The sequence below is a fragment of the Lissotriton vulgaris genome, chromosome 2_1 (assembly GCF_964263255.1).
Source record: "Lissotriton vulgaris chromosome 2_1, aLisVul1.2, whole genome shotgun sequence".
Classification (NCBI taxonomy): domain Eukaryota; kingdom Metazoa; phylum Chordata; class Amphibia; order Caudata; family Salamandridae; genus Lissotriton; species Lissotriton vulgaris.
Genome location: NC_141687.1, coordinates 2,112,065,480 through 2,112,081,117, shown reverse-complemented (window position 1 = coordinate 2,112,081,117; position 15,638 = coordinate 2,112,065,480). Strand labels below are relative to the sequence as shown.

At 41.9% G+C, this 15,638-nt stretch overlaps 1 protein-coding gene across 1 annotated transcript in view; it reads right to left on the bottom strand.

The window, feature by feature from the left end:
* LOC147733785 (transient receptor potential cation channel subfamily M member 1-like) overlaps positions 1-15,638 on the bottom strand; it is a 220,837-nt gene that overhangs the window by 141,429 nt on the left and 63,770 nt on the right. Inside the window, exons 7-8 of the mRNA XM_086958380.1 lie at positions 14,057-14,197; positions 13,769-13,798 (exon numbers count right to left, since the gene is read on the bottom strand). Coding sequence (XP_086814506.1) covers positions 13,769-13,798; positions 14,057-14,197 — 171 coding nt within the window. The remainder of the gene's footprint in view (positions 1-13,768; positions 13,799-14,056; positions 14,198-15,638) is intronic.

Here is a 15,638-nt window from a genome sequence, read left to right as displayed (position 1 = left end):
TTGTATGTATGTATTTTATCTGTAATTTTATGGTCTGTGGTGACCGAAATAAAGTTATCAATGATGATGATGATGATGTTAACATATTACCCTGTGGTTCCATCACCTCAATTTTTCTGCTCAACGTATTCACAAGCCTTTCTTTAGCTCTGCTCCCCACTCAGCAACTTGCCCTCTTATTTTATGTGATTTTGAACGATGGATTGACATTATTTTGAACACCTGCTGTTTTCTGTTTACCCCAGAAGGCAATATTCTCAGTGGTGGTCCCAGGACATATTTCCTATTATTCCATCATTCTAAATCCTATTATTCCCACCAGGTTATGGATGCTGCACAACACACTAGAAAGGATCCTCTGGGAAAGGATGAATCTGGTCAGTGTGTAGGTCGTGTCCCAGGCACCCAGGGGGAGGGAGGGGAAGTCCTCCTTTCGTAACAAGGGCCCTCACCCACCCAGCAAGCTAGGTGTCATGCTTCATCATATGGTTAAATGTACAAAGCCTCTGACACCATGGATAACACAAGTTATTTTCTATTCACGTCCTATTTATTGACAGTGAATGCTCTTGTTTTTTAGCACATTATTTAAAGGTTCAAATGAGTACACATTGGGTGTGAACAGCTCAATTTTGATTATCTCCTTACATCAGAAAATACATTTGATAACGACAAAAAATAGCTTACTGGCTATTAGATTTGATCAACGTGAGACAAACATAATGACAAAATAAGTGGAAACACTTAATAAATTCAAATATAAACAATCCACACATAAAATGAAAAAGTGAATTCATATATCTACAGTATCTTATTTACAAATGATATGTTTAGGTCCTACTGTAAATCTCAAGGAGATTGTGTTACTATCCCGGGGGGATGTTGTTGATTTGTCCCTCAAGCGGGAAAGTTAATTGTCCTGTGGTATGCCAGGGAAAGTCATATATTCAGGGGATTCTTTAATGCCTAGTGGTGAGATACGTCTCTCACAATATGTCCCAATAGTTTAGTTGGATCATATGGCATATGTTCCTCCTGGCACCAAAGATGAGCCTACGCGTTTCGACCTTAAAGAAAATCTTGACAGGAAGGAAACTTTGTGAAGGTCTTCATCAGGGCTCTTAGTAGGTGATGAGGAGCGTCATGTTGCACCTACAGGAAAAGTTATGGGGGCATGTTTTAGTTGTAGAGTGTAGGATGTATAGGACCATATACAGTGCTTATAAAAAAGGTTTGCAAATAGTGGTTAGCTCAAATTTTACATGAATCACGTACCCAAGGGTGAGAAAAGTCAGTACTGCATTCAATGGATACAGTTAGCTTGCAGAAGACGAGAAGTTGGTTCCTCACACTGCGGTGTGGTGAAGCTGATTGACTGCAGTCTCTTATTTATTTAGTGCTGTGGAGAGAAGCAGGGGGAAAGGGTTCAAATCTCCGTGTGGGTGCACCAGGTTTATTTAATTACTCATAAAAGTGAGTGTGGCGCCTAAATGGAGCTGCATGGGGACAAGTGGTGTCTTTTGGGCAGCTTGCGTGAGCCTTGTGCGCTCGTTGTTAATGTTACAGGGTGTAGTTTTTTGCCTCGCTAGATTAATGGTGGCCTGCGGCGTCTCGTACCTGCAGGAGTCTGAAGGGTTCTTCTTCAGCGCCACAGCGTCATTGTAGCGGGAAACGTTCTCCGCAGTCTGGAGGTGCAGGGGTCCGTTGCATTCCCAGCGCTACCTTCCTTTGACGCGTAGCTTCTTACTCGGCACTCGCTCGAAAGGATTTGCACAGTGTTCGGCAAGCGTGGGTTTTCGCGTCCTGGTCAGAGATCAGAGCGGAGCTGCCATTGGTTCGTTCTTCGGCAGTATTGTGTCGAGGCTTCCGATAGGGCTGGATATCGCTTCGATGTGAACGTGGTCCTGTTGCTAAGTGATCAGGACGCTTTAGGCTGCAGTCGAGGCAATCGGTCTGCACGTTGTGGTTATGTGTTGTGTTTAGCACAGAAAACTGGAGATTTCTGCTAATTCGTTAAGTCCATAGTTAACTGTATCTAGATACATAATAGTCTTGGCTTCCTGCTTGGACAGGTTGCTGGCTACATTTTGACCTTTTAATTGTTTGACCACAGTCCATTTCAGGTCATCTGGTCCATGGTGTTTTTCAATGAAGTGGGAGACCATGGGTGCATTTTCCTTTTGGCACCGAATTCTGGAGCGATGCTGTGATATCCTTGTTTTAATTGGTTGACTTGTTTTGCCGACATATGCAAGTCCGCAGGGGCAAATAGCACAGTAGATCACGTTACTGGTGTTACAGTTGGTGAATGTCTCGTGTTTGATTTGTTTTTGCCCATAGTAGAAAATAGTTCCTTCAATGGTACTGTTGCATGAAATGCAGTTGCCGCATTTATGATGCCCTTTGACAGGCGGAAGATTCAGGAGTGACTGAATTGAGCTGTCTTGTCTCGGTGATGTAGTGTCCGCTCTAACCAGTTTGTTTCTTACACTCTCATTCTTTTTGAGTGCAAAAATGGGTGGATTTTCAAGTGGTTTCAGGCTCCGTACGGTGTTCCAATTTTTTGTGACTATTTTCTTAATTTCTGTGGTGGCTCCAGAAAATGTTGTCACGCATACAATTGGGGTATCCTCCTTGTTCTTGTCTTTTGGAGTCAGAAGGGTATCTCTCGGTATATACCAAGCTCTCTTCATGCTTCTCTTAAGCAATTTCTTGGGATAACCTCTATCCAGCAGTTTGCACATCAGTTCCTGAGCGTGTAGGAAATAGTCAGGTTTCTTAGTGCAATTCCTGCGCAGTCTCAAGAATTGGCTGAATGGTAGATTTTCTCGGAGGTTGCGTTGATGAAAACTCGAGAAGTGCAGAAAGGTATTGCGGTCGGTCTCTTTGGTATATAGTGTGGTGTACATAGCGCCCTCTTCATGTTTGATCATGAGGTCCAGGAAATTTATTTGTTTTTTACTGTATGACAACGTGAATTGGATGTTGGGATTACGATCGTTGAGCCAGACGGCAAATTCTTTCAATGTAAGCTCTTCACCTCGCCACAGCATGAAGACGTCATCTATATAACGTCTCCAAACTTTTATATGTCCATCAAATGGATTGTTATTGAAGATCCAAGTGGCTTCATATAGTGCCATATACATTATGGCCATTTCCGGCGCGAAGGGACATCCCATGGCCGTCCCCATGGTTTGGAGGTATTGTGTGTTGTTGAATTTGAAAAAATTGAATTTCAAACAGGTCTCCGCTAGTTTGAGTAGGAAGTCGGTTGGGACGTTATGTGGCCGTTCTCTCTTTTCAAGGAAGAATTCAAGTGCTTCCAGGCCATCTTCTTGCGGAATGTTAGAGTATAAACTCACGATGTCCATCGTGACCAAAAGTTCCATTGATTCGTCAAAAGGTTGGCCATCTAGAAAATTTATCGCTTCCATAGTATCTTTTATGAAGCTAGCAGTCTGGCCAACAAGCGGTTTGAGAAACGTATCGACGTATTTGGCCGGTCGTTCCAGTATTGAGTTGACCCCCGATATGATCGGGCGGCCAGGAGGGTTCATTGGGTCCTTGTGGACTTTGGGTAGTATATACATTAAGGGTGTGCGTGGATTTTTATTTATTAAATATTCACCCTCTTTTTTGGATACCCATCCTTCTTTTCTGCCCAGATTGACCAGCGTTTCTAGACGATTTTTCAATTTTTCATTCCAGTTTTCATTCGTTTTTTTGTAGTATTTTTCATCCGTGAGTTGACGTAAAACCTCAGCTTCATACATTTCACACGGGAGGATAACGATCCCCCCGCCTTTATCCGCCGGCTTTATAATGAGACTCTTGTTGTCTTGAAGTCCCTGTAGTGCTACTTTCTCTGCCAATGTTAGGTTCCATTTGATGTATCTTTTCTTCTTTTTCTCTAATATGTCTAGGTCACGTAGCACGTTCTTCTCGAACGTTAGTAGTTCAACGGGCATCTGGCTGGAGTACGGAAAAAAGGTGGAAGGATTTTTCAGTCCAGAATAGTTTCTGGTGGGTACGTCTTGCTGGTTTTCAAAGAAAAATTTTAGTCTCATTTTTCTAAACAGTTGGATCATCTCCAATTTGGTTTGGCAGATATCTGGACGGACAGTTGGAATGAATGTGAGGCCTTTCTGAAGCACACTTTTTTCACTGTCAGACAAGGTATGGTTGGACAAATTGAAGACTGCGTTTTCATTCGGGTTTGGCTTCATCATATGGGCCTGCTCCTCGTCGGGTCGGCGCTGCAATACCCGATGGGCACCGATAAAGGCTCTCTTTGCCGGAGATCTTTTGTTCCTGCCGTACGGGTGCCGTGGGTGTGAGGGGCCTAGTGTGCGTGTAGATGTTCTGGGTAGTGAAAATTAAAACAAGTAGGGAATCCTTAGAGCAACTTTATTCTAGGAGGATTCCTGCCTGATTGAAAATAGTGGGGAGAGGCGAGTATCAAGCTATCAAGAGTCAAGAGGTGCTCTACTCCTGGATGGTCGACATTTAGTCCAAAGGATCAGGCGGCATTTTTTCAGGACCGTGAAAGGTGACTATCTAAAACAAGTGGAGTGAAAACGTGCCACTAAACCAAATATATTAAAACAAGGTGGTATGGCGGAGTATACCTGCTACCATAAGGATGTGCAGGATACTACCCGCAGGTACTGTGGCAAACCTATTGATTGTCAAGATTGCGCCCCATCTGCTACAGCACTACTAGAGACATATATATTAGGATGTCCACTTCCGTTGGAAGCTGCGCACTCCACCTACCCCTACGTGCTGAAGCCGGGATGAAAGGAATGAAGTCAGAGTCATCAAATCAGTCCAGCAATTTCTTTTATTGTAGAAAATTTCTAAAAATTGGACATCAGCCAACGCTTTTGAAGGGCTTAAAATGTAACATGAAGAATATTGCCTTTTCACTTATATGTAATCCTTTAGAGGGAACAGCCTCTCAGGCATGCGTCCACAATGGACTGATCCAGTCTCCTCATGGATCAAGCTTGACTTGTGAATTTGTACTTGCGCCGAATATAGACTTCCCGTACCAAGGAGATTGACTGGGACACTGTTTACCCTGAATGTGGGGGAGCCCCTCTATACTTTCGACCTTTGAGAATGGAGAAATTTACTCTCACCTGATCCGTGAGGAGACTGGATCAGTCCATTGTGGACGCATGCCTGAGAGGTTATTCCCTCTAAAGGATTACATATAAGTGAAAATGCAATATTCTTCATATTACATTTTAAACCCTTATGAAGTTCCCTCTAGGGATCGAAACGGGTTAGCTGATGTCCAATTTTTTGAAATTTTCCACAATAAAAGATACTGCTGGACTGATTTGAGGACTCTGACTTCATTCCTGGTGCGCCTTCTTTTCGTCAAAAATATCAATCCTTAATGTTTCAAGGTGCTGAGGGCCGTCTGGGAGATTAAGTGATGTATTGCCCAGAGTCAGATGGTGCTGAGCTGCTGCCGGTGATCGAACCAGAAGCCCCATGCTCAGGAGTCAGACAATCTGGCCGCTGTGCAACACTTCTCCTTATCTGTGTGTGCACCACACACACATATAAGAGTAACACAAATGTAATTTGCAGAATACACATTAAAATACTAGGGGCCTCATTTATGAAAACTGTCACATCGCTATAACAAAACAGCGATGCAACAGTTTTCACTGCGTCCTCCTTGCGACACGATAGATGTGCTGTATTTAATGTACGGTGCTCCATGTCTCAAGAAAAGACAGATATGTCAGGAATACTGCCATATCTGATGGCACCAAAGTCCATCAATGCATGGGGGAGGTCTATTCTTAATGCACTGCGTCACCCTTACACCTGCCATAAGGCAGGCACAAGGTTTTGATGAACTGGCGTCGTAGAAGTGCAGCCCTGAAAAATTATAGATTTCAATGAGCCATTTCTATGTGGCTTTTATGCAGGGGAATGCCCACCCTGCATACGTTATATGTGGCTTTGTAATAGGGGTGCAACGGGCGCATTTGTTAGGCCGCCAGTGCGTCTCAAAAAGTGATGTACCAGTGGCGTAAAAGCGTCACAAGGGCTCATAAAAAAGTCCCTAAATCTATTACTATAGTACTGCTGACAAAAAAGCTTAGATTCACTGTAGCCCATCCTTGGAGAAAGTCAAGCACCATACATGGCCAACCACTGGTACTGCAAAACACTCGCATAGAAATCAAAAGAGGCAGGCAAAAAAAGGAAAACACATAAACAAATTAAAATTAAACTTTATTTTAATTATTTTGAAGTTTATTATGCAATAATACATTTTAAACATTTTTTGGCATAGACATTAATAATATTTTTTTTGTATTTTACTTTTAGAGTTTTATATGGCGTGTACAAGACACTGTTGAGTGCCAGGGTGCTTTACAAGTACAACGAATGGTGATTATAGTATAAACGATAAATGATATAGATAAACGAAATATTGATCTTATAGTTAAAAATTACTGAAGTGAGTAATAAGAAGGAAACAGGAGCAAATAGCCACTTATTATTAATGGAATTGCTAAACTTCAATGGGTGTCATGAAGGTCTCAGACAACCAGGTAATAGTGTCACGCCTGGGGAGAGGTTTCAATGTGTGAGAAATCTGTTGGATAGAGTAAGTTTTACTTTGTTTTTGAAGAAGGAAGTGGAAGGGTTCGACCTGGTCTCCAGAAGAAGAGAGATCCAAATTTTAGAGGCAATTCCGGAAAAGGTTCGATTGTAGGTTTCTTTTTGTTTAATTTTTGAGGCTTAAGTAGAAGGGGGCTTGTGTTTTGGGAAGATCTGTTTCCGCCCAAAAGAGTCAAGTTCTGGGCCAGGTATGTGGAATTGTGGTGGAGAAGATCTCTGTGGGTCAAACAGACAATTCTGAGGTGAATCCTAGCCTCATAACGAGATGGGTGTGGGGGAATTTGAATTGTAAGAGTTTCATAGTGTTCTGTAGATCAGTGGTCATTAGTATGGTTTTTGCGGCAAAGAAAAAGGCAACGTTTTGGCCATGTATAGTTTTGTTGTCTGCGAAAGGAAAATTACTTTACCAGTTTGTTTGTTTTTAAAAAAAATTTAACGTTTTTTTAGTTGATTTATTGCTGTGTCTAGCTGATTAGAATAAAATGCTGCTTTAGAATGTCTAATGTGCCTATTGGAGGTGCTTTGCCTCTGTCAAAAGAGTTGAAGTTTTATTATAGAGGGGGTAAGTTTCCATGCTCTTCCAGGAAGTCTGAGGCATCAGCATTTTTGATTAAGGTTACAGTTAAACCAAGGATTTTATTTTATTAATCAGACTCTCTTCATTTGTTTGGGGGCAATGTATTCCATGATTTTTGACACTGAGTTAATGCAGTGATCAGTGAGTTCAAGAGCGTCATATATATGTAGTCGGGAGGGAGCCGGCTACCCTTACTAATATCTGACAGCATGATTGGGTTGATGTTGCGTGTGTCTCTGACCCAATGTTTAGCTTTCATAGGTTAGCCACTGGAGATGACTGCCTTTTCAGCTATGAGGAACGTGAGGCAATAGTGGTCAGTCCGGTCACAAGATAGGATAGATTAAATATGTATGTTGTTCTCTTTAGCAATGATTAGATATAAGGGGGCCCTTTTGAAACGTATAGGGCTGTAGCAGGCTTGGGTAAGGTTTAGATTTGAAACTGTTCACCAGAGGGTCGTTGGAGTTATTCCAATAAATGTTGAAGTTGCCAAGAAAAATCTGGTTGTTATGCTTTTCAATATTGGAGGAGATGATCTCCATGATCTGTTCCAAGAATGAGTGGTTATTGCCTAAGGGTGGTAAATCGTGCGAAAGGAGCACATTGAGTTGCCAGTGGTGGTGAATTTTATCCTAAGGTATTGGCGAGAGGGGAGTAAAAGAGAATATGTTTGATTCTTAGATAGCATGGACCTCTTGGTACAGGCTAATAAAATATAATTTAAATGATCTTATCTTTTTAAAATAATTTAAATTACAAATAAAATAATACCCAACTTGAATCCAACATTGTGACATATTTAACACAAACAATACTGTAAGGAGCGGGAGAGGGAAAAATGAACATTTAATTTAATTGAATTTATTTGAAAACGTATTTAAATAAAAATGCAAACATATAATTTAAATGTTTAGTAACAATGTAATATTATGTTAAGTTGTAGTTTTTGTGTGTGTTGTCCTTTTCTACTGTAGTAAGTCTATGTGACAGGAGTTAGGGAAATGTCTAATAATACTGTTTAATTAAAAAATAAATAATATTTATTATTTAAACATTTTCCTATTACTTCCTATACAGAGATCTCCAGTCCTATGGTGCAAGTTCTCTCCCTGGGGGATAAGAACCCTAAAAATAGGTGGAAAGTTACTGATAGTAACTTTTCTCTTGTAATTTTAGTCATATGAGTCTACACTTCTCTTTTACAATGTAGATACCCAATCAAAAATGGTGAATAGCACTGATATGGAGATTTACACCTATGTTACACCTCAGTTAAGAAGCAGATCTACTTGCATGTAGATCTACGGATGCAAACCTTTAAGAATAGGGCAATATTCACATTTTCTTTACAGATAAACCCAAGTGTTACTATCACCAGGGTCCAGAAAGTAAAATCTCAAGATATACGCATTCCAATGAGCTTATGTTTTCTTGAGATAACCAAGATTCTAATTTCTGGCCCATCAAAAAGCTAGGACCTCTTTCCATTCATTGGGGGAGAGACAGTGTTGTTCCACATTACTAAATCTAGGTCACACCTACAAAAGTCTTTTGAGGTATCATATTATCAAGCAGCTGACATTTATTAAAGACTTCACTAATTCTGTGTGGTAAAATTGTACATGTAAATGTGGGTGTACTTGTAAAGCGCACTCTGACTCCATGGAGTATCCTGGCGCTGAAGACCGCTGGGGAACCCGTCCTGGTTTTTCCTGTGAGATGGTCCCTTTCTGGGTATCTCCAAGGTGAAACCAGGCATCCCCGGCGTCTGTGGGGGGCTGTTGTAGAGATGAGGCAAGCTTAATGCCCAGAGTTGCCGAGTGTGTTCCCTGGTTAGAGTAGGCACTGAGGCGAGAATTATCGAGTCCGTTTGACCCTGGTCCAAGACCCTGCCGCGTCGGGAATTGAACCCTGGTCCCGGGCCGTTCTCTGCTTACGGGTCTGCCGCCTCTAACCAGTGAGCCACACCACTCCACTACATCATGACTTCCTCTAAAAATATTTTTCTGTGTTTACACCATGAGCATCCCCGTACATGGATTGGATAGAAAAATAAAACATTAATCACTCCCCTGCAGTCCTTCATCAAAAGAGGTCTCCCAGAGTCAAAGGGCAAGCATCAGGTGTGGGGTGTGCGCGTTCTAAACCAGGAATAGTCAATTTTTTTGATTAAACCTAAAGATCATAATGAAATCATCAGGGTCTGCCATGAAATAGTTACATTCACTCCAATTTGTGACCGATGTTGCCCAATAAGCGGTCTCACTGTGTAGTTTTTGGATGCCTGTCACTGTGGTGTACACATAGGGCATGTGCTTAGAGTAGTTACGCTGAGGAGATGGCCAATGCCAAACAATTTCACTAAGCTAGTGAGCAAGGAATGGGTTAATTAGCTGCTAAACTCTGCCGTAGAAAAGAAGCAGTGACACTTGAAGTTTTTCCTATTTAATTTTACTCGAAATACCACTGAAATTGCTGGAGGTTACGTTGTTGCTCATCAGGGACTGGGGCACTTTATTTGCTTCAAGTACACTTGACCTGTACCAGGATGACATTCTCGCCCAATGCAATCTCCTCCTTGTTGCTAGGAGCGCACGACTTCCACAATACGTCTGTTCTAAGAGCACTCTCTTCATGGAATTAGTTTTTAATCAAAGGCATCGGTTTGATTCCAAATTCAACTTAATAGCCTGGGTATCGTTTTGCAAACATCTTCAAATGTAAAAGAACATTATCTGACATCTAATAAGCACAAGCGTCCCAACTTTAAATAGAAACAGTACTTACAGGGGCCCTGATCCTTGTCATGCTTAAATGATTGGCAGGGGAAGAGACTTTCTAATTTGAGGTGGCGGTTGCAGGTGGGGCCCACCAGCACACATTTTTCCAATTCAGACTTTGACCTGGCACCAGGGTTCTCCATAGTCTGTCCTAGAGGGCCGGATCCATGCCAGATTTTTGAGATAACTATATTTATCTAAATGGGGATATGCTAAAAATCTGGCATGGAGGCGGTCCTCCAGTACTAACTTTGGAAATCCCTGAGTGATAGACAAAGAAAATTGAAAACACACAAAGGAGCAAGCAGGAAGAGAAAAACTGAAAAATATGAAAAATGGAGAAAGCAGGAACCCGCCAGAGTGAGTTTTAATGGAAGGAAGGGACTAATGGTGAATAAAGATACATGAGGTAGTATCAAGACTACAAAGCCATGGTATTTGGCGTGACATGCAATAGAACTCGTCGCCATTTCTGAGCAAAACATTGGGCCCTAGCACTTATCATTAACTGTAACCGAAAGGACAGTGGTTGCCGAAGTGACATCACTCACTCACTCTTTAATCCCTGATGACATTAAAGCCATGATGATGAGCCATTGACAGACACGCACATGATCCTTTGCCTCATATTTTCTGCCGCTAGTTAAGGAAAAGCTATGGTGGGCCCACCACAGAAAGTAAATGGGGCTCAGACAATCTTCTGTACATTTGGTTAATGCCACTGCCTTCATGAACCTTACACCAGAAGGAGTAAGGGTAGAGGTACCAGAGGGCAGGTTCACGGTAGCAGCTGCTCCCTTCATTGACACCCATGACTGTATCTGCCTTGGTTTCAAAGCCAGACTACCCAAGAATAACATTTCAATTAGATCAGGACCTATTTGAGCCTTTAAAGTGGTACTCAAACGGCATCCTTTTTTGTGAAATAATAAAGTTAGTCAAAATCAAAGCACCAACTATCACTTCTTTACAGTTTTTGATTTAGGTCAAATGTTCGATTAGTTGTTATAAGAAAACTTTTTAATTTCGCAAACAGCGGGAGGGAGCGCACCCTTGTTTAACACAGAGCACAGGATGAATTATTCTTGCGTATTTACTGTATGCTGTAGCTGAATTGCCGGTTATCTCAATTCAGTACTCCTGGTAGTATGTATTTACCAGTATTGCTTAAGTAAAAGAATAAATATATTTCTTTTTAAAACTATCCTTGGTGTGATTTTCCCCTAATGTTTTGCCTTCAGACCTCCTGTTTTCCTTGACTTTGCTTTTGCTGGTCCTATGAATCTGCACACTTTACGACTGCTAACCAGTGCTAAAGTGCTTGTGCTCTCTGCTCAAAACATGGTAATGTTGGCTCATACTCACTTGGCATATTTTATTTAGTTATAAGACCCTAATAAAGTGCACTGCATGTGCCCAGGCCTGTACATTAAATGCTACTAATGGGCCTACAGCACTGATTGTGCCACCCACTTAAGTGGCTTTTTAAACATGTCTCAGGCCTGCTACTGTAGAGCCTGTCTGTTCTATTTGCTTTTGTCGCCCTAAGTGGTAAGGGTAATTCAAGATGTGGGTGCCATGCTCACTGTGCCACTGGATTTAAGCCAGCCTAGCTGATGTGGACTGATAACCCGAAACTGGTTCCAGAATGCTTGTTTCCAGTCCAGAAAGGACGAGGACTGACCTTTCTGACTGTACTGTTCCCATGGGAAGCAGGGCCAAGGCTGATTTGCATATGGCTGTAGTCCAAACTGGGGTGGCATGGTCAGAAAAGAACCTGAAGGATTAAATTCAGATCTGTGACTGGGGGTGAATGTTTGATTTGTTCAGTATCCTGTCCATCTTCTGTTCTTTTTAATTTTAGAAAGTTGCCATTTACTTGCCATAACCATTTGGTGCCTGCAGCCTGTCTCTGGTCATATCACTGTGTTTAGTTGACAGTTGGGCGTTGTGTATTCCTCCTAGATAGCCACACACAATTATGTGCACCCTAACTGATGACTGCATCTATCAGCTGCTGGGTCTACACATTTGTGCCCAGTAATTGTGACGTCATGTTGTCTGCACTGCACATCCTGATACAAAGGGATCACAGTGCCAGAACAGATGTAGATTTTGGTAACAAGAAGAAACTGGTGGTTAAGGTATAGATAAAATAACGGAGATAGGCTGAGATGCTTGATCATCAGATATGTATGGCTGGAAGGCCAGCAAAAGGAAGAAATGGACAATCAGACAGCAAGGGGGAGAGTATAGACTATGAACTGCTAATAAGAAGATAGAGAAACATTTATGTAGCCGTTAAAAACTTAAATACAAAGAGATAGGAAGATAGACATCTACAGCGGTGAGGGTACATGTCCCCCACTTTGAGCAACACAAGTAACCTCAGAATTCCATGACAAGTTCCCTTCACCCTTTCATCCTCCTGTCCTTTATTCCATCCTTTCACCATTCCATCCTTTCACCCATCTATCCTTTCACCGTTCCATTCATCCATCCACGCAATCATCCTTTCACCCATCCATCTTTCCCCTTTCTATACCTACATCCAGTTATCATTTATTGCACGTTGATCATCCATCCTTTCACTGTTTCATCCATTCTTCCTTTCACCTTTACATCAATCCATTCATTAAATCATACATCCATCGATCATGTTGTTCACACGTCGATAATCCATCCTTTCACTGTTTCATCCATTCTTCCTTTCACCTTTCAATCAATCCATTCATAAAATCATACATCCATCGATCATTATGTTCACACGTCGATAATCCATACTTTCACTATTCTAAGCATTCATACTTTCACCATTCTGTTAATCTTTCCATCCACCTATCAATACACCCTTTCTTCCACCCTTTCAACTAATCCTTTCACACTTCAAGCTATCCATATTGTCATCTTTCCTACCATCCAGCTTTGCACCCTTCCTTCCTTTGCTCTTTTCACCCTAAATCCCTTCAATTTTTCCTTTTATGTTTCTTCTTCCATATTTTCTACCTTTCACATTTGACCCTTGCTTCCGTTGCCTTTCTTTTCCATTGTCTTTTCTCAGACTGTTTCCTTACTTACCTTTCTGTTCCCCATTGCTCTATTTGCTGTTGCCTGTCCTTTCTGCATGTTTCCCTCATTTCTGTCTCCTTCTTTAAACTTGGCTTCCGTAGCATCCATTCTCTGCAGAGTGCAGACAGAAGAGCGGAAAGACATGCAGAGACCTTTAGCAGGCCCCACATTGCAAACAAGGTCATGGGTTGGAGTGGCTACCTCTGCCCCCCTTCGCTCCATCCCCCACCCCCGCAAGCCCCAGTCCCCCCACAGGGTTAAGCTGCTATAGCGGTGGTTCACGACGCCATTGGAGGACAGCAAATTAGAAATAGAAGAACAGGACTCATTTTGGGAGGAAGTTGTCACACTTAGAGTTAGCACACTGGAAACAGGGAAGAAGAGGAGAGGGAAAACACTGGTGTATTCTGAAAGAAATCCGAGGTCTTAGATGCACCTTGGTATGGTCCCTCACAAGGTGCGAACCGCCACACACAAGGGCACCCATACAACACACACAGACATACAGACACACACACACACTCACCCCCTCAGATATTAGACCCTCTATTTCTTTAAGAACCATAACCAATCACAACTCATCCCTGCTTTTAACGGGTAGTTTCCATTCAACCACATGCTCAATTAGTTACATCTAAAACTATGCAGCCACATGGCTTACTGAGTAAAAAAGTGGACTTACCTCCATTCCTAAAAGTTTAAGAGCTTTTGGCTGCAAGAAAACACAAAATGACATTTGTTTAAAAGTGGATTTAAAACTTTAGGATCTTTAGGCTGCAAGAAAACCGAAAGAGACATATGTTTAATCAGCACAACAATGCGAGAACACTTAATAAGTCTGCCCATAGCCTTTTAAAATGCCTTGGACACCTTACACGATCTTGTCAATGCAGAATCAGAAGCATTTGTGCAAAGAGTAAAGTTACAGCATTAAATGCATGGCAGTAAACACTGAAATCCATATTCTTACCCTCTTTGGTCCAAACAGATTATTGTAAAGTGTCCGGAAAGACTTCCGCGTGTAGTGACAGCGGTAGGCGCCACCCATGAGGTATTCAAGTACAAGACCAATGTCTATCAGGCTGACGTGATAATCTGGTGGAAGATTTCCCTGAAAAATAGGCACAGCATTTCAGAGTGATAATTCCATGGCTTGTACACACTGCATTGAGCCTAAGAGCATGGACTGCTACCTAGGAGATATACAAAGGTCACACTACTGAGTGTGCTACATGTGCGCACCCCTGGGAATAGCCTGAAGACCTGCCCTGGTTAAACTATGTACATGTTCAGAACAACAAATTATGGTACGCCTTTTCTGCCTTATTTTGTTGCCCGTCCTCCATTGTTTCCAGTATTATAAACATTATATGGAGTGAGGTACCCAGAAATAATCAAACTATGAGAGCAGAACATCTAGGGCCTTAAACAAGGGGCAAATTACTTTCTTTATATTTATTGTGTTGGCTAACACATTCCACATGCCCGCTGAAGTAATGCATTGTGTTAGTCTATTCATAGCTGCCTCACATTTCTATTATTGAGGTATAATATCTCTTTTACACATTGGTCATTTTCCATGGGTGCTTGTTGATAATTTCTCCATATAGTGAATGTATATAAAGTAGCGTACAAGGGTGTCATATATCAGCCAGTGTACAATGGCCAGAGTTTTGAGAGTCATGTTCCCATTAAAGGCCATGCACCTTAAAACCTTCCCTACCGTGCAATAAAATGCCTGATACATGCACATCCGCAGGGCAGAGTGGGTTGGAGTGTGTTCTTGTAGTCTTCATTTGGCCCTTTTGAAATGATGCGTTGTTATTGTTTTCTGAGGTGCAGACATATCTAAAAATCTAAAGGGATAACTGTGATCTTGGAATAGCGAAGCTATGGCCTCCTCATCTTTGAGTCCTCGTGGTCTTCTTCACCCTCAGAATACTTTCCCTTTCGGGAGGTGAGTTAGGTTTCTGCACATTAAGCTCCAAAAAGGCGATGCCCATTGACATCAGATTAATAAAACATGAAGGGCCAGATGTAGGTAAATATCATTTACCGATTCTAAAATACCGAATTTTACCGATTCGGTATTTTAGAACCGGTAAATGATATGTAGCTACTGATTCGGTAAATTTTACAGAATCTGTAAAATTCGGTAAATACCAGCCCATAGGAATGAATGGGGAACACTGAATCGGTAAATACCGAATCGGTAATAGGGGGTAGACTTACAAGGGTGGCGGGGTGGCACATTGACACCCTGTTGCACCCCTGTATAGTGCATGGGTGCACATGTGGCACACATACATGCCCTTAGGCAGAGGTCTTCAAACTTTTGGATGCCGAGACCCCCCTGTCAGCATTTTCAGGTGTAAGGACCCCCTCATGTCAAAAAATTCCAAACCTGTTGGCAGAATCCACATATTTATCAAACTCCAGCTCTGGTCCAGGCAGCACAACAAGTTTTGGGCCCAGAACAGAAGTGGGCAAAAAGCCTGGATTCATGACTTTCCCAGTGCCGCAGGTTAACAAACGGTTTCCTAAGCCTACAT